At 42.4% G+C, this 26376-nt stretch overlaps 1 protein-coding gene across 6 annotated transcripts; it reads right to left on the reverse strand.

Moving 5' to 3' along the window:
- Positions 1 to 10831: 10831 nt before the first annotated feature.
- Positions 10832 to 26090, reverse strand: ING4 (inhibitor of growth family member 4). Of its 6 annotated transcripts, none has more exons than XM_026090197.1 (10): positions 24741 to 26090; positions 22899 to 23097; positions 20467 to 20749; positions 14004 to 14075; positions 13610 to 13776; positions 13302 to 13416; positions 12890 to 12998; positions 12417 to 12564; positions 11929 to 11990; positions 10832 to 11703 (listed from the first exon to the last, which is right to left on the reverse strand). In XM_026090197.1, the coding sequence occupies exons 3-10, from the start codon at positions 20504 to 20506 to the stop codon at positions 11664 to 11666; spliced, it is 753 nt and encodes a 250-aa protein (XP_025945982.1). In that variant the 5' UTR covers positions 20507 to 20749; positions 22899 to 23097; positions 24741 to 26090; the 3' UTR covers positions 10832 to 11663. The 6 variants fall into 6 exon arrangements, with proteins under 6 accessions (XP_025945982.1, XP_025945980.1, XP_025945984.1 ...); XM_026090195.1 differs by lacking the exon at positions 24741 to 26090 and adding an exon at positions 23957 to 24718; XM_026090199.1 differs by lacking the exon at positions 24741 to 26090 and adding an exon at positions 18592 to 18732 and having other exon boundaries at positions 22899 to 24717.
- Positions 26091 to 26376: the final 286 nt, after the last annotated feature.

Here is a 26376-nt window from a genome sequence, read left to right on the forward strand (position 1 = left end):
ACAGCCTGAATTTGGCTGTGAAATGACACCCTTGTAGAACCAACCAGGAGCTGCAGACAAAGCATATGAACTTTTGAACAGCCCAAAGAAGATGTGAGCACAGCAGGATGCTGTTGAAGAAGTTGCTTCTACAGCAAAGTCCAAGAGATTCAAGCAGCTGTGCTCTCCGCAAGGGCATTCTGCAGGTGTGCCAGCGGAGATCCCATGGCTTCCCATCATCTTCCATTAGCTCGAGTGGCCACAGAGGGTATCAGTGTGAGAGCTCAAATCACTGCAGCCATGTGGTCCATTATAAAGATGTCTGGCAGCAGCACACAGCCCTGCAGTTTCTTGTAGGAGACAAGCTGTAGCTTGCTCAGAGAGGTCTTGTTGGCAAATAACACTTCTGAGAAGCTTGAAGCCCCACTGTTTAACAACAACATTGAATTTTGTGACATTTTTGCAGCTGCTTTCAAACACAATGAGCAGGTATCTCTTGCCACTCGCATCAAAACAGGCAACACTGCTGTGGCTTGAGACAGCACTATATTACTCAGCAACAGGTTTAAGCCCATTCCTAGTTCTCCATTGCTTAGCTAAGGCGCATTGCTTATTAGTTGATTTTGGACAACTCCAGGGCCTTCAGCTCCCCAGATCTCCTAACCCAACATCACCTCTGCATCCAGCGGCAATGGAGCTCAGGCTCAGTTCTGTGGTCCTGACTCGAACCGCTTCCAAGGGGAACTTGATACTGACTTGAATCACTGATGGAAATTGGTGACTTAAGAGAGCACAACAGTGTGGCATGTCACATTATCAATGTGTGGCAGATGCTGACTGCACAGCCTGTGTCAACATACTCCATCAAGAGCTCCTATTCATATTTATGGTAAATGAAAACAGGAAATAAGAATGAATGGACCAGAGTCCTTGAAGAGACTCACTCAGCCCCAGAGTGCAGCCTACCTCCTCAGATTAGCCTGGATGTGGTTAGGTTGTCAAAACCCTCCAAGGAACTCTTATGGTCTGCAAGTGCATGGGGAGCCAGCTACTCTGCAGAGGGCACCAGGGAGCACCAGGAGATTGCGAGTGCAGCAGAATCTGCTGTGTCGTTTGGCCAGATTTGTGTCAGTTGGATATGGGACACTTTTATTATAAGTTTAAGCAAAAAGAACTCATCTAGGGGAAGGGATAAGGCTGGGGGAACTGGCAGGACTCATCTATGCGGTAAGTGTAGTGGGGGAGACATATAGGATGACTGCTGCTTTTTTAAGCAGTTCCATTTATCCATAATGCACAGCCCAAAGGTAAGGTTTATTCTACTATTTCATAATTCATGCATTGAAACAGGCTTGCAACCTTATTTTCAGAGGCACCACAAAATCAGGTTTCCTGAAGTCCTTGTTTCCGTGTTAGTTTGAGCTTGGCAGGCTGCTGTGCACAGATGTAACCCCCAGGCCTACAGCCTGCCTGACTCCAGCTAAAGGTACATATTAGAGCAGGGTAATAATTCACTGCTGTTACAAGGAAGGGAGCTGCATTTTCCGTTTGTAGTTATATGATTGCTGTGTCTGTTCTGAGCTTTGAAAGGGGATATTTGGTTTATGATGGACCATCCTTTAGCAGACAAGCTCCTCTTCCAAGTTAGTCTTGTTGCTGTCTTCAACAGCCAACAGCTATTTCTCAGCATTTTCTGCTCAACACGTACTATCACAAACACCACTAACAGACAGAAAAATCAGCACACACTACATGCTGTTACAACATGCATTTTCCCTGTTGTTTAAATTCTGGCATTTACTTATTATGAAATGTTTTTACCTATTATTTTATTATTTTAACATTTTTATATGTTATGCTACCATTATTTTCTTATACTATTGTTAGCATTAGTGAGCAACAGGCTCACTAACTTGTCCTATGCACAATAAATGGAATAAATATAATGGAAAGAACTTAAAAACTTCAAACTCTTACTCTTCTTTACTCTTCTGTCTTAATTCTTACAGAACTCAAATTGATTCCTATTCTCCTCCTAAGTGTACCTGAGATCAGCCCATGCAAAAGCTTCTAGGAAAAAAGTAGGTCCCAAAGCTACTGAGATTATTTACAGTATGACAAGTTTCTTTAATGACTCATAGGGTTTAACTGTTTGGTGTTCTTTTAGAAAAATTGCTGGTGATTTTTGTAGGCTATTGTACCTGATTGCAGCAGGCCTCAGGTATCTACAAGACCATGCTTTATTTTTTTTCTCCCAGAACACTGTGAAACATGGTAGCAATGGCTGAAGTCCACCACAGCCCTCCCGGCGCTTGCAGTGCTGGCACACTGGGCCAACACCTGAGCCAGAGCCTGAGCCTTCGGGGAGCTGGGCATGCCACAGGCAGGGCTGGCAGGGAAGGCCCCAGTGCACTGTGCACCCATGGACAGGAGAAAACACAAAGAGCTGAGCCAGGTTCCCCCCTTTGCACCCTAAGGCCGCCTGCTGCAGCCCAGGGAAGGGGAGAGAAGGAGCTGCCGTCGTCTCTCAGTGGGACGAGTGGCAGGAGCCCCTTCTGAGCACCAGGGTAGATTCCTTTTGCAAACCCCCAGTCTGTGGCTCACAGACCCTTCTTCATCTGCTACAAGGGTTATGTTATCCCTTCGTTCATCAGACTGATAGAAAACAACACGGGATGAAGGTGAGCCCACAAAAATATCACTATTCTGGATATGATGTGCTGACCCAACCCTCCACCCCTTTGTTTCACCCTTACCCTGTGCAGGGGCATGGGGTATGGTGCAAAACTCTTAAGCCCTGAATAGCTAAGGGCTGTGACTAGAGCTGGCAAATATGGATAGAAGAGGTCGACCTCACCACAGCAACACATCTGCCAAGCCAGGTCTTGATGCTAGTGACCATGAGCGAGGGAACACATGGGGAAGCCCAAGCAGGCCGACTGCAGAGCCAAGTCACACAAATGTGTAGCATGGTCTCTGAGCATGTGTAATAGCTCTTTAAAACAGCACTTGCACCTATAGCGCTCTGCCCACTGCACATCTGTTTCCCTTCCCCATATCCCTGTGAACTGTCCCTGTCTGCATGCACAGCACAGGCCCTACAAGGGTACAAGCAGAACCGACTTCAGAGCCAGAATTCAGAGGTCTGCCCACAAACCAAATGTTCTAGTGGGGGAATCCCAATAAGAGGCAGAGAGGGAGATGGCAATAGTTTAATCTGAGATGTGGCCAGTTATGTCCTGGGACAAAGAAGCCTCTGGCTGAGCCAGCAGTCCCTAACCCAGTGCCTATGCGACAGGGATTTAGACATCCTCCAGCACATTCTGCTGCATCTACTATTGCAAAAGTGTGCCCCGGGCTGCCAAGACGAGCTGCCATCTGCTACCAAAGAAGGGACAGCCCAGTCGAGAAGTCATCAGAGCCACTGCATGGCAGCCAAGCAGCTGCCCTCTTCCAGTTCAGTCCTGCTCCTCGCATCCTCTGTTTCACCAGAAGAGCCTGATGGCAAACACCTCCTGCCTGGTAGCTCTGGCCCTGGGAGAAGGGATGTGAGTACCAGCCCACTCAGAGCAGGGTTGAGGTCTCCATTTTGAAAGGCAAAAGCTCTAGACAGTGGGCTGATTTAAGTCAAAATGATATAAATGGCTGACTTTAATACCAGGTTAAATAATCTTTGTTCTGCAGTTGTACTTTATTCTAGTAGGTTTACTGTCAATGACTGAGAGCTATGAGAAAATGCTGATAAATATAGCCATTACACTAAAATTGGCACTCATTTTAACTTGGTGGATATGTTAATCTTTTCACATTTATACAAGCACTGTACAGTTATAATATGCATTAATTCAGATACTTAATTTACATTTTATTATGATAGAAAATAGTGAATGAAGCACTTCTAACTTGTCATTTAGAAAATGGAATGTTTAATTGATTGCAAAAACAGCATTTAAAAATGGTTTCTTGAATTAATAATACAACCAAAAATGGAGTGGATTCATAAAAGCAGGCATGAATGAACTGCTCCAGCCTTTTAGGCAGGCTTGTTAAAGGAGATGTGATTCTTAGTGCAAGAACAACCTGATCTAACTGTGAAGTTAGCCCTGCTGTGAGTAGGGGCTGGACTGCAGATGGCAGAAGTCCCTTCCCACCTAGATCTTTCTGTGGTAACTAAATGGATTCTTACAATGACTGGATCCTTCAGGCTTTCAGAGCTGGGAAACCTCATGGTCTCACGCTTTTTTTTCTTGCTTGCAGTCAATGTACAAAAAATAATTCTAGCTTTTTCTCCTCCCAGTCTGGCTTTCAGCTTTCGATGAGTTACGTCTTTAATGGCAGTAACCCAATCCATGGAAATTAAATCGTTCTGTACATCTGCAAAAACAGACCACAGCAGGCAATTTACTGAACATTTTTTTAAACTAGGCTTTAGGAGCTTAGTGCTTGTCACAGGTTTGCCTTTCCTTAAGACTTGGGCAATAATGCATTTTTAAAATAACATTTAAATTTATCTATGCAGAAGAATAAACAAAAATTGGCAAGATGTTTAATTATTTTTATAAATAAAATGTATTTTATTACCAAAACCAGCCACATTTCTCCTGATACTTTAAGTACCAGGTAAGAGGGTTGGAGGAACCTCCTTCAGTTGGCTTTGGAAACAAAGATAGGATGCTTTGCTTCCTCCTATTAGCCTCTAACTCTCTTAAGGTATTATCCAATGAAGCTTAAATACTTAATGTCAGCTTGCAACAAGATGTCATTTCCCCGTTGAAGCCTACAGCTAGAGATTTAAGAAACTCAGATCACCCAGCCAATCAGAATATATAGGCTCGTCGCCTGCCGAGAGACAAGGAAGTTTCACTTTGCATTAGCCGCAATGGGTGTACTCTAACCCTTTCTCTTCTCCAGTTTTATGAAGGAGTGCCGATTACTATTTGGGTTGCTAGCACAAATCAGGTAGACTTGGAAAGGTAGGAAGGGCAGAAGCACACACAAGCCCCTGTGGGACCCCACCTCTCGGAGTATGCCAGAAGCTGTAAATAGCTTCTTTTCTCTTCCAGACAATGCAGACATACATGCTAAGAGTAGGAGACTAAGCACTTACCCTGCCAATAACACTTGGTGGAGGATTCAAGTTCCATTAATGAAATGATCACTGTAAGATGATCATAGTGAGAGAGGACTCGCTGACCCCTAGAGACAAGCTGGCCCCTTCCAACCAGTATTTCTATGACTCTTTGTTTCACAGCAGGTGCACATGTAGCCAGAGCTCCATCTGGAAAAATATTTTGTGGAAATAACGGGGCCCTTTGATCTCTCAGCAGTGGAATTGATCTGGGAGACTTTCGAAAGGGCCTGGATTTGTGGAGGGAGAGGCAAGATCCCTCCTATGATCAGTGGTTATTAGCCTTAGAAGCACAAGGTCCCCTTTCTGCTTGGTCACAGAAGTGAAACCCTTTGTACCTGGTTAGTGCTAGCAAGGCCTTCTGTGTGTGCCCTAGCCAAATAGCTAAACTACTACTGACAAGAGTTAGGTCTTATTTAAACAATTGTGGAGATGAGACTGAGGCAGAGGATTAGGAGTTAACAAGGAAACAATCTGGATCAAACAGTCATGAGCAAACATAGCCAGGTCTGGTACACTGTAATGCAAAGACAGGACAGGATAGGACAAATGCATCTGGCACCAAGATGACAGCAAAGCATCCTTTGACTTCATATCAAAGTGCTGGTCTTGGGTGTTTGCTGTTCCCCTGTGTCCATCCCCAGCCTTGCTTGGAAGCACTGAGTTCACACTGAATGATCTCAGACTCAGAGATGGCATCAAAGTGCATGACTGCCCCTGCAATTTTGCAACTCTTCCCAGGCCCTAAATCCATGGGTGCCATTGTCTCTGTGCTACAAGGTGAGATCATCCCTATGGGAGATCACCTTCTGCCTTGACTTCATTGGATAACAACCTCTCCATTGCAGCAAGTTTGTAGCCACACATTCATGGTGTTCCCAGAGAGCATATTGCTTTGCGTAGCAATTCTTGCTGGAGACACTGCCTTTGCTGTTTTTTAGCACTGACTCTTCTGGCCAGATAAAACATCTTTTCACCCTTCCTTTGGGCCAGTTGTTCACAAGCTATCCATCCATTTTCCAGATGATGAAAGAAACCCAGACCAAGTTATCCGGAAGACCAGAAGACTTTCTTTGGACAGTGGGCAGCCCCTTGTGCTGTCTTTGTGAGGAGACTGCTGAGCTGTTCGTTGTTTACTACCACTGCTTTAGAGCAGTCATGGAGCGCATGCTCCCCAGATGTTGCCACTCAGCTTGCCAACTTCTTCACAGTTTGTCCTCCTGGTTCATGTGGCACGGAAAAAGTACACCCATTATTAATTATGCAACAGAGAATGGCTCAGAAATTGCCAAACCAGAAAGGTCCATTTCATGCAGGGCCCAAGCTCTAAGGTAACTCAGAAGTCTGGATATTCAAGTTATGTTAAACAACCTATCAAGAAGCACCTGATATATCTCCAGTGTGCCTTCCCTGCTCCAGGAAAAACAAAACATCAGTGTTGCTGCTGCCAATTAGCACCAGCCCATATGCCGTGGTTGCATTGTAGTCTGGGCTCAGTCAGCTCAATATACTGCTAGGTTTTGACCGAAACTTCACTGAGCAAAGTTAATGACTCGATACCCTTCATATCCCTCCTTTCTGGGACTCAAAGAAAGCGTCAACTGTTTCTCTGTAGCATGTCAGAGTGGAGCAATTCCGTTGTTATTTGTAACTACCACTTCCTGACAGTGGATGGGCTGTGTATCTGCAATGAGAAGCATTCTGAGAGGACCTGGCCTTACTTGCAGCCAGGATAAGCAAGTTATGTCTTGGGACTGTTTTTCTCTGCTGCAAAATTCAGTTCTTTGGACTGTTTTGGGCAGCATTTGAATCAAGCCTTAAGATCTTCCGCAACATCACCTTTTGTCTGGAACAATTGCTGCTTCTTATTCTAGCTTTCTCTGCTAAAGGGACCACCAGAGATCCCTTCCAATCAGTGTTTTCAAGTCTAAGATACGTATATTTATATACACTAATTGTTTCCTAAGAATTCTTCCCCAATAAGCTAGGTAAATACTACTGAACCACACTTTACAACCGAGTCTTACACGCTCTACTTAAGCATAGGAGCATTATACTACCAGTTTAACAAACAGTTATACACTGCTCACTAACTTGCTCTGAGTGTATAGTTAGGTAAATAATACTTTAAGACTGCTTAATTAGAGGTTAAACATTGCTAAACTACGGTGCCTACTTCAGTCACTTGCTTGTTAGCATTTGTAACAGATGAAGAACAAGGTCACACTAGACAAAGAAGATACAGCTAGGCTGGAATCATTTCTGTGCACATTGCACATGAAACGTGGAAAGTCCTATGCATGAGAAATTGTTGAGAGTATTATTTGCTTATTGGGAAGAGGAATACTTTGACACACAGTCTTATCAACCATACTCACTCAGCTACCTAAGAATGACTGTCCAGAGTTAGGAAAATCATAGCTGGATGAGATAAATCACTTGTTTCTGTGCATGACCAATTTTTATCAATAAATGTGCTTAAAGGGGGCTAAAGTCTTCCCTCATGTACTGCTGTTTGGCTCCAGTTTCTTCGAACTCAGACTTCATCATTCTACTGATTAACAAGGTTATTTCCAATCACTGTAAAAGTCAGTTTCTCCAGCTCCATTTTAGAAAATGTTTATGTTGCACTGACAGCTATCCCAGGAGATCTGCTGTTAATCCAGTTCTTTAAAGGAGTTAATGATTACCATAACATAGTATATCCCTTTTATATTATTATTGTCCTAACTTTCTAGATGAAGTACATTTTCTAGTTGCCCATTACCACTAGAGTGATACAGATAAATATCATCAGTGATCTTCTGAAAAATCAGATCAGGTTATTTTTGACAGACATGTTCTTGTTATTTCCAGTCAAAATGATTTTATTTTATTGCTCTGGATTTCTTGCTCATTTAAAAAATAAGCAATTTGCTTATCCACTGTTTCAGTATTTCACACCTGGACTGATATCAGTTAGCTGACCTGTGTTGGTCGTCTTGACCTCCTTAAGTATCAGCACAGAACTGGCTCTTTCCCAGAATTCTGAGCTTTCTCTAACAGTCCACAAACTGATACAGAGCAGACCACAGATGTGTTCAGTTGGTTTTCATGGCTACGAACACCGCTTACAAAGCCTACTGACCAAAAAGTGTTCACCCCAACAGATGCTATTTAAAATCCTGCTTACTGTTTGCCTGGGAAGTGCATCATCCCATATGATACCAGCACCAACACAGAATAAATATTTACAGAACACTTCCCCCTCCTCTCATTACAAGCAGTTCTGCTATCTGCAGTTGGTAATGGACATGTGGCATGTTCAGTTATACCAAAAAACAAAAGACATTCAAAAAAAACAAAAAAACCAAACCTGCTCGTCTTTCTAGCCTTGCCACTTATAGGCTTTCTTCCCAATGGTTTCATTTTTTGTACTCTAATTTCTAGCTTCTATTGATTTTATCCCATTATTTTCTCCCTTTGGTGATTAAATATTGCATAAATATTGCAGTTACTGCCTTTATTCCTTCTCCTCCAAAGTTAGTTTTTAAGGGTCCTTTCTCTCATTTGTATTTATACTTGTAAGTCATTTTAAAAGTCTTTGTTTTCAGCCACATTTTTGTCTAATTTCCTCTTCCACTCAGTCTTCTTTTCAACATTACCTCAACTGCAGCGAACATCCCAAATGATAAGTGCTGCTGATCAGAAATGCCTTTGTCAAGCAGAAACAGGTCACCATGGCAAGCCTGCAGGTAAACATCATTTTCCTACCTAGTACTCCCAGCAGTTTTCTGACGCTGAAACAAAATCCAGCCTGGGTGTTCCTCACATCTTTCATTTTAAAAGTAATAGGAATGTTCCATCTATTTCCATCATTATAAACAACCAAAAAGCCTAGCAGGAGCTAGAAACTGTAAAATAACAGAAGAAAACATCCTGTTTCCCAAAGAACACAAGGTTAACATTGTGCTCAAGCTTTGGAAATAGTTTTAGCTTGGAAAGAGTTGCTACTAATTCCCCACCACCACCACATACACACACAGTGTTCTACTCTGACTGCAAAAGAGCATAGGGACATGGGTTTCCCAAACTGGACCTACTCTTAATAGAATTATTTCTGCACAGTAGGCAGAACCTAAGCAGCAGCTCATCTTGTTTCATGGATCGGAAGGCAATAAACAGCAGCCCACTCCCACTGCTAGCTTTCACATTACACTACACGCATTTATAAATTACTTACCATTCTGAATCAGCAGTGGTTTCATTGCAGGGCCACCATCTCGGACACCTCTCTAACCCACACTTTCTGAAGAGCTTGGTGCTAATGGTGACCATTATAATCCAGTGTCCTATCCCATCAAAACCAAATCATTTGAACTAGTGTTTACATCCCCAAAGCCAGTTTAAGTTAAGACCACATCCTCCCTTTGTTCTGTCAAGTTTAACACCTACTTGATATCTGAGTAAACCCCAGCAGAAAAAACTAGCTCTTCTTCTGCCACAGCCTTCTCACCCGCTTGACAATGGCCCAGTCTGTCATGTAACCAAGACTGTGCCAGACACACAGCCAACATCTTCCCTCTCTGTTTAAGGAGGGAAGCCCCAGGAAAATGGTTTAAGACAATCTGGGGTTTTAGATCCAGACTGTGGCAGTGGTACCACAGAACACATGATCAGCAGCCTGGATAAGAGCTTACTACTGATCTTTTCTGTGCAAGATGGGAACCCAAGCACCCCTTCCCTAGGCAACAGGAAACAAGGAATGACTCATTGCTAACTCACTTAAATGGAATACTCGGCACCAGCTTCTGAGTTGATGGCTTTGATAGGCTCCCCCATACAGTATGACAAGGCAAGGGTAGCATGGCTCTCCACCTACAGAGTCTTTTGAATGGTTTTAATAAGGAACTCCTAAAAGGAGAGCTTCTGCTTTATGACTACAACAGAAATACTCTGTTGATCCTCGTGCAAGTTATCTGTGTGAAGTGAACATTCCATGTTTCATGCCTGTGAAAAGCTTAAACCCTCATGAATAGCTGAGAACAAGAAAGAGGACTGAAACTCATCCATTTCCAGACCATGCCACTGGAATAAATGTAAGGGTCAGCTGCAGTGTGGACCACCTCCTCGGAGTTACCTGCAGACCCTACATAGAAAGATATATCTTCAGTAACTGTTTGGGAACCTTACATTTTTTTGTAACAGCAACTGGAGCTTCTGAAAACAAGGTGATCCAAGGTGAAGATGATCCACTAGGGAGCAAGTTATCAGGATATCTGAAAGACCTATCCACAGTCTTGGATGCACATGGTTTACCATCTGATGGCTTATTTTTTCAGCTGCACTACCCAACAGCCATAGTGAGAGCTGGCCTTCTATACCCTCCTCCATTCTCATTTGAGAGAAGACAACTGATGAAGTAAATGATCCAACAAAAACATGAATAAATGCTCCCCCTCTTGTGGGGACATGACTGAAGGGGCAGATATTTTACAGAAGCTAGAAAGTTTGCTAATCTTTTGGCAAGTGGCTCAGGTATATTTTCAAGCCTGACTCAGGCAGAATGTCACAAGGCAAATTTAAGTCTTTCTTTGTTCTTACCAACGCTGTTCAGGACTGTTGCATCAAAAAGCTGTATTGGACTCATCATTCAGAATAATGAAGTGCTGAGAGAGAAAGAAAAACTGAAGAGACCCATTGTCACCCTTTACTTCAGAGGTGACAGCAAGGCAGAGTATTTGCTTCAGTGAGCTTTATTTAATTCTGTATTTTACAAGTGGGATCTGGATCCCCAAACTTCCCATCATCAACAGAACAGAGAAGCCCAACTGCACAAAAGGAAGGGAGAATTCTGGGGCCAGAAGACAGGCTAGATAATTCATTTCTCCCCACGCGGTCAGAAATTCTTCCTCCTTCACACAATGTGCATCCCAGGCCAGCAGGTTTACCCCAGGAAAGGAATAAGAGACAAAGCTAGCTCTAAACACTCTTCCCTCCTCCTCCTTTTCCCAACAAAAGAGGCTGCTCAGTGCCAGACAGAGTAGTGGAATGGTTAAAGACAGGGAGTACATTAGGTTTTCAGTCTCTCAACCAACCCACTAGCTTAAGAAGTGGCCTGGTTACTCCCTCTTTCCTGAGAAAGATCCAGGAAAATCAGAGACCTAAAATGCTGAAGACTTACCTCCTTTCCTTCCCCCATCCCATAGCCTTGTTCTCTAAGCAGAGAGTAAGCAATGAACTCTGAGGGGACCGAAGGAAAGCCAAGGAAAATTAGGGGCTACCTGAATCCCTGGGAATCTGGTGGCTACCCTGGTGCCCTCGTTCATTCCCTTTGAGGTTGAGAGACCTTTTTGGAATAGTACACAAAGAGGTCCTCCCTTAGGGATTTGGAAGCAGCCAGGAATACAGAACACACAGGAACTGTCATGAGGGTACACACCATTCCAGGGATGGCCCAAACCACAAGCAGGGCAAGACTCCCCCCAGTCAAGGCCCCAAGGGCTGGGGGAGCTGTGATGAGGCCCTGGCAGGGGAGAAGAGAGTTCCTGCAGCAGTACTGAGGGCTTATGGGATTTTACTTCTTCTTCCTCTCCTGGGAACAGCGAGGGCAGAACCTGGTAGAAAGGAAAGACAAAAGCCAGCATTTATGGCACAATAGGAACCTCCAACACACAGTCCCAAAGGACATTCTCCAAGGGTACCAAACAAAGCCTTAATTCAAATTTTCCTTCTTAAGAGGTCTAAGAGTGTATACAATATTCTCCCTTCTGCCACCCAGGACCTCCCCTTTCCAGAGACCTATGGGCCCTCCAGAATGCTTCTTTTTAGCATCCACTCACCATTTTCCTCTTGGTTTTGTTGTCAGACCCACACAGGCAAAATGAAACCATTCAATGGAACACTGTTGGGGTGGAGAGCAGTAAGTCAAAGCGTAGTTTTCTTTTGAAATCATTATCTCTGGGCCACCCAAGTTTCCCAACACTTGATCTCCTAAATTCCTAAATCCTTACCAGTGATCTTAACTCACAGGATCAGTCAGGATATGAAGAATCATACCCAGCCTGCACATTGTTAGTAAGGAGATCTTCCCTCCTTCCTTGTTAAGTGTGAGGTCAGGAAAACAGCCTCTCATTTTAGGGGAAACCATGAAGAAAGATGCCCTTAGCAGGCCATGGCAAGTTACCCCTCTGCCCTTCCACACTATCAGAGCTAAACCCTCTTATTGTCACTGCTTGCTATATCAGGACCCACCCAAGCAGGCAAGACTTTCTGCACAAGATTTACTCTACCCTCCTCTCCCCTCTTTCCATCTACAGCAGACTCTTACATCTGGGTTGTCGCAGCCAATCATCTCCCCATAGGAGACCTGGTGGCAGAGGCAGTAAGTAGGCTCGTTGGGGTCCACAGGCATATCCAGCACGTCCGAAGGGTGCACATTTCCAAAGGTCACTGAAGGCATCCCATACTCTGTGCTACTGAAAGATGGGAATAAAGCAGGTCAGTTAAGTAACCAGTGTGGTGTCCCTTCACATCTCCCAAAACAACGCCCATTTGCCACACACAATTATTTGAGAATATACATTCACCTCCACTGCAGTGACCTGTCTTCCCCTTCATGCCACACTCCTCTTCAAGAATTAAAAGGTCTCCTTGCTCTGGTTTCCCCAAAAGAAGGGATAGGAGGACATACAATCTGGTCTGGGTGGGGATCAGATTCTTTACAGGCAAGCCTAGGCTAGGCCTTCCTTGGTCTGATGCGCAATGCTGCTCCTCATTCCCCCAAATCTGCCCATCACTTACGTGCGGACAAGTTTCAATTTCTTTTGGGCAGTCTTTGGTGCCTCCTCATCAGAGTTCTTCCCTTTAGAGCGAGCACGGGCAGCTTTCTTCTCCTTTTGGGCTCGGCCCTCTGGTAAGAAGAGAAAAAGGTGTGAAATCTGCTACCCAGTAAAGTTAAAACCTGATAGTAACAACTTCTCTGTCACTAAAATACACCCCTACTGCATTGACTTTGGGCCATGCACTGCATCTTTTTCTCTGGTGGTACTGAATGTGCTCACACCAGAAGAGTTCAGGTCAGCTTCTTTTCACCTGTCCTTCAGATTTCAGCATAGCAGTCTTTGACCCGTACCATTCCAGTGCCTGCCTTCACCCCCACCACTTCCACAGTGGCTTGCCTGCCTCCTGTATCAATCTGCAGCCCAGTACTCACTCTTCTTGCCCTTGCTGGAAGAACTGTCATAGTCACTTGATTCTATCTGTTTCTCCTTCAGGTCAGCTTCAAAGCGGGCAAGGTCTGTGTCCAGCCGCCGGATGTGCTTATCCACCTGTGAAGATGACAGTGACCAGGAGTTACCACAGAACACAGCCCAAGTGGACAAAGAGGAGAGGGTACAGGGCTCGCACAAAGAGCAGAGAAGCAAGAATGCGTAGGGCCTAAAAGAGAGATAAGGCCCTTTCAGGTTTGGGGATTTTAGCAGAGCCCTTCATATGATAAGCACTAGACACTTCCCTTCATACCATCTCGTAGGTCTGCATAGCCAGCTGAACCTTGTCGTCCCCAAACTCCTTGCATTTCCCATAGGCCTCCTGGATCTGCTTGAGAAGCCCCAGTTTTTCCTCCGAAGACAAAGTCCGTACATTGCTGATATACTCTGTGGCCAATTTATCGATCTCTGACTTGAGGTCTGAAACAAGTTCACTGTTAAATACATAAATATACATACTTATACACACACACACACACACACACACACACGCACTACAATGCCCTCTGTTAAGACAGACAGAAAGATCTGGGCAGCAGCAGGCTTCTGCCCCTGCCCTGAGATTCCAGTGATGAAGGCAAACGAGAGAAAAGCTCATAAAGCTGCATGCTTCCTGCCTTGTCACAGGAATCATCTCTAACCCTCACCTTCCGTTCTCTGATCCAGATCCCGCATGAGCTGGAAGTTTCTCTGCAATTCAAATGGCAGGTTCTCAATACCTGCAGGGAAAGGAGGATATATGGAGAAGGCAGATTCATGTCCCGGATGCCAATGCAGAAACAAAGCTAAGTCAACTGATAAACACATACACCAGTCTAGCAATTCCCAACACCATTTCCTGGTGCACATTAGTGGGACTCCATTTATTGTCAACTCTAAATGAGACAGACTACAAAAACATGATACATTTAATTCAGGTGCACAGTTTTACAATATGTATTAGTTAAGAGAAAATTGCTGCCATGCAGAAAGGCCTAAATTAAAAAAGCAGCAAAACAAAACTTATCAGTCAACATATCCATCTAAAAACTCTATTTAGTAATGAAAAAAACAGCACAATAATTGTTACATAATGTCATTTAGTTATTTCTGTGCGAGGATGTCAAAACTAAAGCTGATCAAATGCTAATTCATTGTAACATGAGTCGGTTTCAGTGCATCCATTTTACAGACAGGGGACAGGAGACACTTGAGCCAAAGAGCAAGTCTGAGACAGGAGTGAGAGACCCACTGTCTCTTGCTCCTTGTTCTGCCTTCTGCACCATAATCTCAGCGTGGTCTATCCAGTACCTGGAAGGATGGACTTCTGCTGTACATAGTAAATAACAAATGTTTGTAGGGCTCTGAATGAGCAATGAGAAGTTCCCATAGCCATCATCAGATGCCCAACTGACAAGGCTAATAAAACAATTCTCACTTTTTCATGCCTGCGTAATCAAACTGAGATCTAGTGTCGCTGCATTAACCTGAATTCCAAGCTTGGTTCTTGTCATCTTTAAATTGAATTTTTATATCGAGTTGTTTTTTTTTTTTAACCTGCAAGAGGTAAAAAAAAGTGGCAGAAGCTCTTCAGAAACACAACATAAGCATGTCTGCTTCCTGAACCCACTCTCTAACACATACAGACCATAAATGAAGGTGTCTCTACCCATAATCAAAACTCTCTAATACATCAGTCCCGGCAGTCCCAGGATTGGTCTCTCTTTTCATTGCCACTTGTGTTTCCACAGTAAAGACATTTCCCTCAAAAGCAAATCAGCCAGCGGAGGAGGTCAGAATGGAAGAGACAGATCTTGTACAAGTACTATACACAGGCCATAAAATTTGTTCCTACAAGAGGTTGTTGTAAAAACAACATTGTGCCTCATTGAGCTCAAAAGCTGTTTCCTTTTTACCTGATTTCTTCCCCCACACGCAAATAGAATATAGTAAGTTACATACAAAATCCTTATAATTAATCAAGCTATTGCTTCAATACATTGTTGTTGCCATTTCCATTTTAGATATCTGAGAAAAACTCAGATAGTAGGTGCCCTTAAGTACTTAGATTGTTTCCATTATAGTCACACAGTATATACAGACACCCCGCTTTCCCCTGCATTCAAGGACAGTTAACAGTGCAAAATCAAGTTCTCAAAAAATTAGAAAGCAGTAAAATGCTTCCTGCATATTCCTAAATTTGGTGCTTCCACATTTGCCCAGTATGGCAGACCACACAAGGTTCAAGCAGCCTACTACCAGATTAGATCCCTAAGGTTCGACAAAGCATCTCATAAAACAACGGGGACACAGCTCCATGCAAATTTTCATTGCTTACAAAGGAAATTGATGGCAAAGATGAAATTCAGCTCTGGAATCACAAGATCATTCCTTTTTTTTCTTCCAGCAATCCCCAGCCTCATTGACACCAAACCTTTCAAATTTGTACAGCAAACGAAACATGGGTCATAAAGCAGTACACTACTTTTCATTCCTCCCCTGCAGCAGACAAGACAGGTATCCTCTAGAGGAAAACAGTATCTGTTCTTTCATTGCAAATGTGTCAAATTTACACAGAGTTTATTAACTCTAGAACATCATGACTTGTAAATTCTTGACTTTGTAATCCTTTTAAAAGAATTGGTGTAATTTTCTTTTTCTCCTCTAAAAAGGAAAGTCACTAAAAGCACAAATTACATCATGTACAGCTGCACTTTCCCCTCAGCAGGAGTAGAACCCTTATATTAACAGAATACCTGAGCAAACACAAAAAACAGCAGGATGGTATTCTCTGGGTGGAACAATCCTAAATGAGGTTACTGCTATGTTTCACAGCAATTTTCTAACAGCAGGAGAAACCTCATCCAGGATTTGTTTCTGCTACAGAACCTAAAAGGGACTACGCTCTAGCTTTTACAGACATTACTGCAAAAATCTGTCACCATCTGTCACTAACGCTAGCATATACCCTCAACTGGAAAGTGTGTTTTCCCTTTGCATCTATATCATAGCTTGTCTGGTGTCTCCCTTTCAGTCTGTCCCACTATCATCCAGAGTCTCTCTGCTCCCAGCATCTCCTCGCCTCATTGCCAGCCCCTCAGTCAGGTCAATCTTTCTTCTCATTATCTGCCTTCACTTGCGGAGAATTCACATCACAGGAGATAAACACTGTTCCCAGTATCTCTCAGCTGCCCAGCATAACTGCAGAGAGCGGCATTACCAAGCTTTGATTCTCTAGCCTAGAATAGGCTCAGCACAGATAGAGTCATCAGGTCATTTATCAAACACATGAGCAATGATCTTCCAGAAGCTCATTAACTGGGCAGGTTTCCACAGTTATTGCTGAGACAAACCCCTGCCATTTGAGATCCTTCCCTGCTAAAAACACAGCAAAATTAGTTTCCAAAAAACCCCAGTAAAGATGTGCTATTACTGGACCAACATTCTGTAACAGTTTTGTCAATAAATTGGAGAAAACAAACAAAAAAAATGTTAGTACAGTGACTTTGCAATTAGAACAGTGGTAAAGATGCTTAGTCTACTCATCTAAAAGTGGAAAGAAGCAGACTATCTCCTTACAAATTATGACCCAGAGAGTTTGGTAAGAACATAAAGCACAACAAGACAAAACTGCAGCTAAACAAGTTTTAACTGAGCAACAAACTACTCGTATGGAAGGTAGTTTACCTAGGTATGTAGAAGTTTTCTAACACTTGCAGCTTAACTCAAAAATTGTTGTCTACCCTTAAAAGGACACACTTTTCATCTCACACAATTCATCAGAGTGGTCAGAACACTGTTCAGATTGCTTGGCCTATATTATGCTACCAGACAAGATTACCCTAATAGTCCTATCTGGCATTAAAAAAAAAAAAAAAAAAATCTAAGATTTAAATTCCTGTTTCCTCATTCTTACTAATGTAACACACTTTCCCTCTTTCTCAAAACATTCATATTATTTATGTAATTTTGTTTCCTCATGCATTTCTTCTTCTCCCTTTACAATTCATTTATTCTTTCTTCTTATAAGATGCACCTTAGCTTTTCTTGACTAAATACTATATACTGTAAAAAAACCCAAAATAATTCTTAGATTCTGAAAAGGATTTCAGGAAAAAAAACTCGCTGCCTAAGAAAGCATGCCCAGGATACCGTATAGACATCCCTGGTGGTCAGTGAACAGGCCAGTGAATTGGAGTCACTTTGTCATATATAGGCAGCAATTTTACAGAAAAATAAAAGCAAGGGCCTCTCTGAACACAAACAGCACAGCAGTGTGAGAGGAAGGCGAGGACGGGGAACACATGTACTGTGAAGAAAGCACTAGCAAGGCTAACAGCTTGGCTCAAAGGGTTGGGCGGTGCCAACACAACTATGCTAACTTGCACAGGTCCACACAGAGCAATGTGCAGCCCCACCACGCCCAATGCATTTCTGCCACAGTATGATCATCCTATCCATCATTAGCACAGGTGTCTCATAGAGTTTTTGCCCCCCTCCCTTCCTTTTCTTGCTTTGTTTTCATTTCTTATCTCCAGTTAAGAGATGAGAGATACTTTCCTTCCTCTTCCCTGTCCAATTCTTATCACTTCAGTCTCCCAATTTTTCCTTCATTTCTCTCCTAATCTCCCCTTTTCTCATCCTTCCTTCCCCCATTCACATTCTTCTCTCCTCACATGCAGTGCACATCCATACTGTGCTGCGTTCACCCTTGAGAATCATACAGACCCTGAATTCTCGCTCTTCCAGAGTTAGAACCTATCACAAGCTTTTTTCCCCCAACAACTCTTTTACAAACACATGTGTAGGGTGTCAGTGCAGACAACTGATACTTAAGCCGCAGCTAATTATCTCAGATGTTAATTCTGACACACACAGGCAAATCGCAAGCTCATAAGCCTATGCAGCTAAGCAACCTGATAACTTTCACCATCCTTCATTCTAAGGTCTGCCATAATATCTATCTTTTAATAGTGCCAAATAATGGGTTTGTATTGTGACAGGGTCCAAGAGTCCTAAAAAGAGACCCATTGTACCAAGCACTGTACAAAGACATGGTGTCCTTCCCAAGACATCTGTTCATCTACTGTGTTCAGATGTATGCTCAAGTTTATTAAAAAATATGAAAATATGTTTTGAAACAAAATCATAGTTGCTTTAGTAAACAGTACAGATTCCAACAGTTTAAATATCACATTGCTAAAAGTAATTAAAAAATCCTGCTTGTGACAGACAAGTAAAACAAGAGTTCTTTACCCGCCTGAGATAAGAAATTGGCTGGGATCTTGTGATGGAAGCAAACAGCATTTTTTGGCACTCCACGATTCTCAAAATTTTGTAGCACAAAGCGTACTGCATTGGCTGACGGCAAACTTCAGTAACTTCCTTGTTTTCTCACTGCAGAGAGGCATGTATTGCATGATCCTCCAACCCTCCTTTTAGACAGTATAACCCTTTAAAAGAGCTGCTTCCACTCCGTCCTGATTGTTTATCTTCCTATTCACGTCGGTCTTTCTGGAGCTCACCGAAATTAGTGCATGAATATAATATACCTTTCTCTCTATTTATATGTGGCTCAGCACTATAGTGGTGTATGCAGTCTAACAACTAACATTATCCCCCCAACCACCTCTGTAAGGGCTAATACTATCTACAGTTTACAAATGGGGTACTCAGTAGCACCGTTGATTGGATTGCCCAAGGCCACCCAAGAATTCTGTGGCCATGCCACATATCCCAAGTCCTGGGCCAGTGTACCATACATTAGATCACCAAGGTGTATCTACTTCAGGTGCTGTCCAAAGAAACAAATATCAGTCAGCAACAGTGGTCAATATAATTGCCACAGAAACCTAATACTCCCCAAAAGACAGTGTACCCTTTCTTGGGAAGGGAGGATTCTTTTGGAAATGTTCTCGTTACATCAGTTCAATACCATAGCATCCACAGCCAAGACAGTAGGCAACGATGTTAGTTTCAGAAAAGGGATCTTTATTGCTACACTGAAGATCAACTTTGATTTCAGAAGTTTGGGAGATTTGGGAGATTGACATGTTAAATGAGACTTAACTCCATCTGCATCACTACAGGCATTTCCAGTCTGTAACTCTGACACAGGTCCCAAGGGCAGGGACCATCACCAAAGATATTGCAGGGCTTTTGCCAAAATGATCAGATCAGATTTGCTGATGGGTAAGTGAAGAAATATGGAGGAAATGCAGTATGCTTTGTCTTGTAAAGCCTTTTTTTTTTTTTTTTTAAATCAGTTCCGATAATAACACCAGCCAACAACAAAACCAAATTTAAATGAACTGGTCATCAACAATAATAAATATATTAGCTTAGCGTGAGTTGTACCAGTATCTTTCATGCAGAAACAAATGATGCCTATGAAGCAGCAAATCTTCTCCTCTGCATGAGATGTTTTACAGTTTTCCGTGGATTGTGTGTGCTGCCTTACAGATGCAACTAATCCAAAGCTTCAATAAGGTGAAAGAGATCTTTCACTACACTAATATGATGTTCAATACAGAAACAACTTATTAAGAGATTTGCATATCTAAAATATGATGTGAGAAACTTTATAGGGAAGAACAGGAAGGCATGGCCACATGCTACCTGGAGAGGGATAAGAGCAATGACAGAAGGTAAGGTGAGAGAGAAAAGAGCTACAGGGGAATTTGGAAGGTAGCTAGGTGGTAACAGAACTGGGAAGGAATCAAGGGCTTGTCTACAGCAAGTTCTGATACCACAGCTATGTTTCCTGAGAGTATTAAAAAGACAATACACATCACACCCTCAGCTGACGAAGTTATACAGGGGGAAGGCCTGACAGATGCAACTATATTGAAAGAATAATGCTATTTTATTGGGTTAACTAACGTTATCCAGTAATGAAAGGACATTGCTGTGTCAGTTGAAGGGGAAGGAAGATGACTTTCAAGGGAGTCTATGCTGCTACTGGCATAAGGATTCTAGTATCGGCAAGCCCTGAACTGGTGCATCTCTACATGCCTATTGACATATGCAAACAGAAGCAGCAAAGGAAGCTTGATGCCTCCCTAATCAGCATAAAAAAGGGGGGAAAACCCCAAAGAAACACAATGACTACACAATACCATGTTAACTTACCAGCTGAGGACTCCTCATCTAAGTCTGTTGTCTCCATCATCCTCTTCACTGAGGCAGATATGTCCTAGTGTCTGCTCCTGGAACAGGTCCTGACTGGTGGCCTCCAAGACAATGGAATGAATATCAAGCAGCCATCTGAGTAGACAGGCCAATGACATCCTTCTGCTTCTCAAGCTCACCAAGATTATCAGCGCTATGTTGATGACTCTCCCAAGTGTTTAGATGTGTTAGTGTTAGACCAAACGTAGGCTGACTGTTCCTCAGAGGTTCAGGGTGGGGGAAGCTGGAAGCATTATTATTTTGTCACCATGACTTACTAACATTTTACACTGATATATTCAATATCAGAGCAGTTCAACCATATGCTTAAATGGGCATCTGAATTTCCTTCCAGTCTGGCATGCACATCCCAACTGGAACAACAAGCGTTCCATATTCAAAAAGGCAAATAAAGCAACAATCTCATTGTTCCAGGCAGGAACATGCATGATGGACAATGATGGGTGGAACCAGCAGAGAACCAGTGCTACTTGACTGCTTCAAAAAGCATATTCACAAATATGACCTTTGTGTTCACCTCAGCTATCTGAGCAACTGGGCAGACATAGCAGCAGCAGCAGAGCATAGAAAAGTGAGCAAGGAGGTCAATTCAAAACAACTTCAGGCACTAGACAGTTGAGGAGAACTACATTCCTCAGTTCTGTTGCCATAAAAGGTAAATTTGTGTGGTGTCACTATGCATACTTACTTTATTCTGACACCCACCCAGTGGGTAAACAGGGAAGCACTGGTGGTAGAAAACACATATGATTGCACAGCAGTTCCCTCTACTATAAAGATAATCTCTACACTGGTGACACTTTCAGATATAAACAGAGACTTGCTGTAGACTATTTGGGGCTATTTTCTAAATGCACATACTTCAGTGATGCCTAGAAAAAAGAAGCTCTACAATCCTTGAGACATCTAAACACAAAAAAATTCACAGTATTTGTATCTTATCTCTAGAAAAACTATAGTAGCCACTCTTCCTTTAGCCCCTCGAAGCCTCCATTACCATATTCCTAACCTAAAAGGGGAACAAATACTGAGGCAAGCACAGGAACACAAGTTTGAGCAAGCACGAACTCCTCTAATGAGTCTCCATGCACATTCAATCCTTTCATCACAATCCTTTCTTCTTTATTCTTTTTCCTCCATTCCCTTCTACATCTCTGTAACTCCTTTGCACCCATGGTTACCCCCTTGCTAAACTTGCACTGCTTTCTTAGCATGAGCGAAAGCACTTCAGTATCTTGTCTTCTCCCCTTAGAAGCAGACATAATATGGTTTAGAGACCTTAAAACATGACTAGAAGGAGGATAATATTTGAGAAGGAGATGAAAATCTTTTCATGTTTACCTTCAGAAGATAACAAGAACTGAAGAAAGAGACAAGCTCAAATAAAAACCATTCAGGAACAAGAGAACTGGAACAAGAAACATTCCTCTTTCCCCTCCCTAAATCACTTGGCTCAGTATTGCCATCGAAGGGGCAGCTTCACTATGAGGAAGAAAGTGCTCAGTGTAGACAAGATATGGCATTCCTCTGAGGAGGTTCAGTACATAAGGAACATCCATATTTTTCTGCTGCAAAAATGCCTGCTGGGGGCATAACACATTTCAGACATAAATGCTTCATAATTAACAGCTTAGAGAAAAGCCAAGGGCATATGTAATCCTAGGGCTAAACCCTGTGTCAACTGCAGCAAGGACTAGACAGCTATTGAAATACCAGAGCTAAGAAGTTGCTGAACACTTTACTAAGAAGAGCATTGTTAACTTGGCTATTCCACAAAAATCTCCTGAAAAGGAATTTTAGAGGTGCAAAGTAGAGTTAGGAACTAAAATAGCTAAGGCTGTACATGTAACTTTGTCAGACCTCTGATGAATTTTAACATATATTCTTTAATTACCTAATCACATGAGATTTGCCATACAAAGTGTTTTCATACCAAGTGACTGAGCAGTGATTCAGTGTTTTATTTTATCCTCTTTGTTCAGTACAGAGTCATACATACACTATCCAAAAACTGATTTGGTAATAAGCTTTTCAAGGTGTTCATTATTGCAATATTAGAATGCTTTTTCACAGTACGTCTGTACAGTTGCCCACTTCCCTTACCAATAAAATGAATAACTGAGGTAAAGAGGTTAAGGCTAAGAAGGCCAGCTAATTACATGCATCCCACTTGAAATGTCTAAAAATGCTATATAGTTTAGCTTTTCAGAATTATCTGTTCAAAGCAGAGACTTCAACTGCAGCTATGAGTGTTCTGCACATCTGCTCCTCTGACTACAAATTTTCACTGAGAATTTGAGAGATGCACAAACTGTGCAAGGAGAACCTGTAAAAAAACATGACCTCAAAATAAATGCAAACATCAAACTCACTCTGTCAGAGTAGTATTCAACTGCCTCAATCATGAGAACACCTTTTCTCTTCCTACAAAATCTTCACTTAATTCATTATACACCTTCCTTTCTTCAAGGAATGGAAGAGGAGATCTACAAACAACTGCCCTCTTTCATCAAACACTCCTCATTCATTCCCTGAGCAGATCCAGCCAGTAAACCATATGAAAGAGAAATTCTGTGGGAGAAAAAAAGATTCAACTGAAAGTTGTGTCTACATTAGCACTAAAATGTTAAAAGAATTCCACTCCAACAGGTAAATGCGACTATTAGACATTTTTAAAAGAACTGACCAAAGGTCCCAGGCTACTTATTTGTATCAATTTTCAGCAAATTTTGGAACATTCGTGAATTTCTTAAGGACTTTTTTTTAAACATTATTTTAGTATTTAAAAAAAGGAGGGAAGGAACAAGTGAGAGGGAAACTGAACTTTGTCAGGCAGGCATGAATCCAGTAAAGAAAAATGGAAGAGCTGATTTGGGATCATCTCAAAGAATTAAATGACACTGACAGTACAGATTAAGGGGGAAAAAAATCTTGCCCGACTTAACTTTTTTTGGTAAGGATATAAAGTTAATCAGTGAAAATGAAAGTTTTAAATTATTAAACTACAACTTATAACAAATATTTGAGTTGGTATCAGAAAGCATCTTACATAACGAACTAGAACAATAAAAAAAAGAACATGAGATATATTAAAATGAATTTAAATTGCTACATAACAAGGCTTTAGAACACATTATAGAGAACTATCACCAGTGGCTGCATCACTTGTGCAAATTTCACATGAAGCAGTTCTTGATCCAACAGAAGAAAAGTTACTGATCACTTGTAAATGAGATACACTGGAAAAAATGAGAACGAAAGGAACAGACCAATAGGACAGCAAGATACAGCCTGAATGGAAACAGATACTTTCCATGAAGTCTTACACAGGGTAATACATTTAGGAATGAACAATAAGAGTGGTGGATACAGGATGCTGGACCATATTTCTGAGAAGCAGTAAGACTTGAATATCATGGTAGATAGTTACCTGAACATGAGCTCCCAGCTGAAACACAGAGGTGAACAGGGATAAGGGTACACCCAACAGAAGAATGATAATCTGACTTCTTTAGTTAGCACTATGAAGACTGGTAATAAAGGGCTGTACACATTTTCAGAGAGTCAGAAGTTCAAGCAGAATGTCAAAAGATTAGAGAAGGCTTAGAGAACAGCAACAAGGCTAATTAGAAAATTGAAAAATATGTTATCGCAGGTGATTAAAAAATTGTTTTTTGCTAAGTTAAGATTTAATTAATTACAATCTACACAGGGAGGAAACTTTTTATGAGGGGACACTTCAGTTTGGCAGGTAAAAGGCAAAATAGGTGCAATGGCTGAATATTAGAACTATGAAAATTAACTTGAGACAAAAGTCATAAAACCATGACAGAGAAGCCTAATCAGCAGACTAACTTACCAAGGACTGAGATGGACTCTCTTTGGAAGTATTAAAATCTGTACGATCAGCTTTTCTAAAAGAAAAACTCTAGCTTAAGCGCACCAACTGTCTTACAACTAGCTAACAAAGGGAAGTAACACTGCGTGTAGGACACCAGACAAAGTAATCAACAACAGCCTTAAGAACTCTAGGAGTATGCAGAAAAGGCTAAGTTAATGCTGTAAAGGTTACTTCGTTTTTCCTAATGTCTTTGTAGTTTTTTTTTTTTAATACACTTAGATTGTGCACATTTTTTTTAAAGCAAAACACACTTCAAAGCATGACATTCCACAACACCACATTGATATCCATATTCAACAGGATGATAAACTACCTCAATTGCAGGACAACGCTCATCTTCACTGAGAGAGAAAATAATAGCTTGTAATTTTCTCTGCATGGTTGCACTTGTGGGGAACAGAGTAGTTTCCAGGGGTTTCATGGATTTTGGCTGTCAGTGACAATGAGATCCAAAAGTGTTTGACTTTGATGGGAGCATTCTCTAGCCACCAAGCTCATCTACAGCTTCGTTTCTTCCCAGCTTGATATTTATTATACCAAAGATATCTATCATACCTCTCAACATTCAATACTGCATCTTCCTCATCCCTGCCTTTTCATTCCTTTATCTTCCTGCTCCAGGCTCTTATCCAGAAAATACTTGCTTTCCCATAAGGAAAAAACTACATCCTCCTCATTCACTTATGCCTTGTCCCATCTGCTTCCTTCCCCTCTTATGCAGCCCACAGCTGTTCCCATCCTCTCATCTCCAAGGTATCTTTGCTCAGAAGCCTCAGCCAAACACGGTCACCCATAACTGAATGAGAAGAGCAGAAGAAGCTGCATTTTTGCTCAGTTAGTCCTCGCTCCTCTCTAGCAATTTGCCTCCCCATCCAACATTTCTTCCTGTCTTTTGTATCCCTCTTCCTTATGGTCCTACATTGATGTTCTTGCCAGTTCACTTCCAGCTTCTTCTTTTTAGCTTTCATGACAGAGTCTCATTTCTTCTGATTCTTGAACTTTCTTAAATTAATTCACACAGCCTTTTTTCTTCCTAATGACAAAAGGGGCACTGAAGGCACATGGGAATGAACCCTTGGTTTCCATTTCAACACCATATCAGCCTGTTTCCTCACAGCAACTGGTTCTGAAGAACCAAGCTCCAAAGTTTCCAATCATATGCAGACAGATGACAAGTTATTTAATTATATTTGGCCAAATTAAATATAAGACACACTGCCAGTACTACCGTGCTTTTAAAATGCTGCTCATCACCACCCTTGCTGATGCCAAAGGACCAGGTCAGAAAAAAAAAGTGAAAATAACGTTCACCAAAGAACGGGTCACCAAATCTTAACACATTAACACATTTCTTCAGGAACAACTAATCCAGTTCGTCTATTTGACTATTTTAAGAACAAGCAGAAAAAAAAAAGCATTCAGAGTCTTATCCCCCAAAGGGCAAAGTTTGACAAAGTTATAAGCAACTTAAAGCAAGATGATATTATGGGAAGGCTCAGAGAATGCTACCAACTCCGTTAGTACGCATATAGCTCTTCTTCGATCAGCAAAACGAGACTGTGCTTTTAAAACCACATAAATAAAGGAAGCTGATGTAACGATCTCCCTACAGATACAACAGCTACCCTCCCCTTTATCTCATCAGTACTACGGCATCGTTTGTCAAATGGAATACCCAAGCGGCTGCTTCTGAAGAGCTGCTCAAACAGCCCCTCAGTCCTTTCCCCACCGACCAGCCAGGCGCCGGCAGCCCCGCACGGAGCGGCGCGGGCAGAGGGCTGGCGTGGCAGCCCCGGCGGAGCCGTGCCCGCGGCGGAGAGGCAGCCCGCGCCGTGCCCGGCCCTGCCCGCGGGCGGGCCGCTGCCGTCGTGTCCGCGCGGCCGGGCGGGGACTGGGTCTCCCCGCGGCGAGGCCGGGACAAGGCCGCCGCCCACCCGCGAGCGGCTCGT

Source organism: Apteryx rowi, unplaced genomic scaffold (assembly GCF_003343035.1).
Source record: "Apteryx rowi isolate R43461 unplaced genomic scaffold, aptRow1 scaffold_853, whole genome shotgun sequence".
In the NCBI taxonomy this organism is placed as follows: Eukaryota; Metazoa; Chordata; class Aves; order Apterygiformes; family Apterygidae; genus Apteryx; species Apteryx rowi.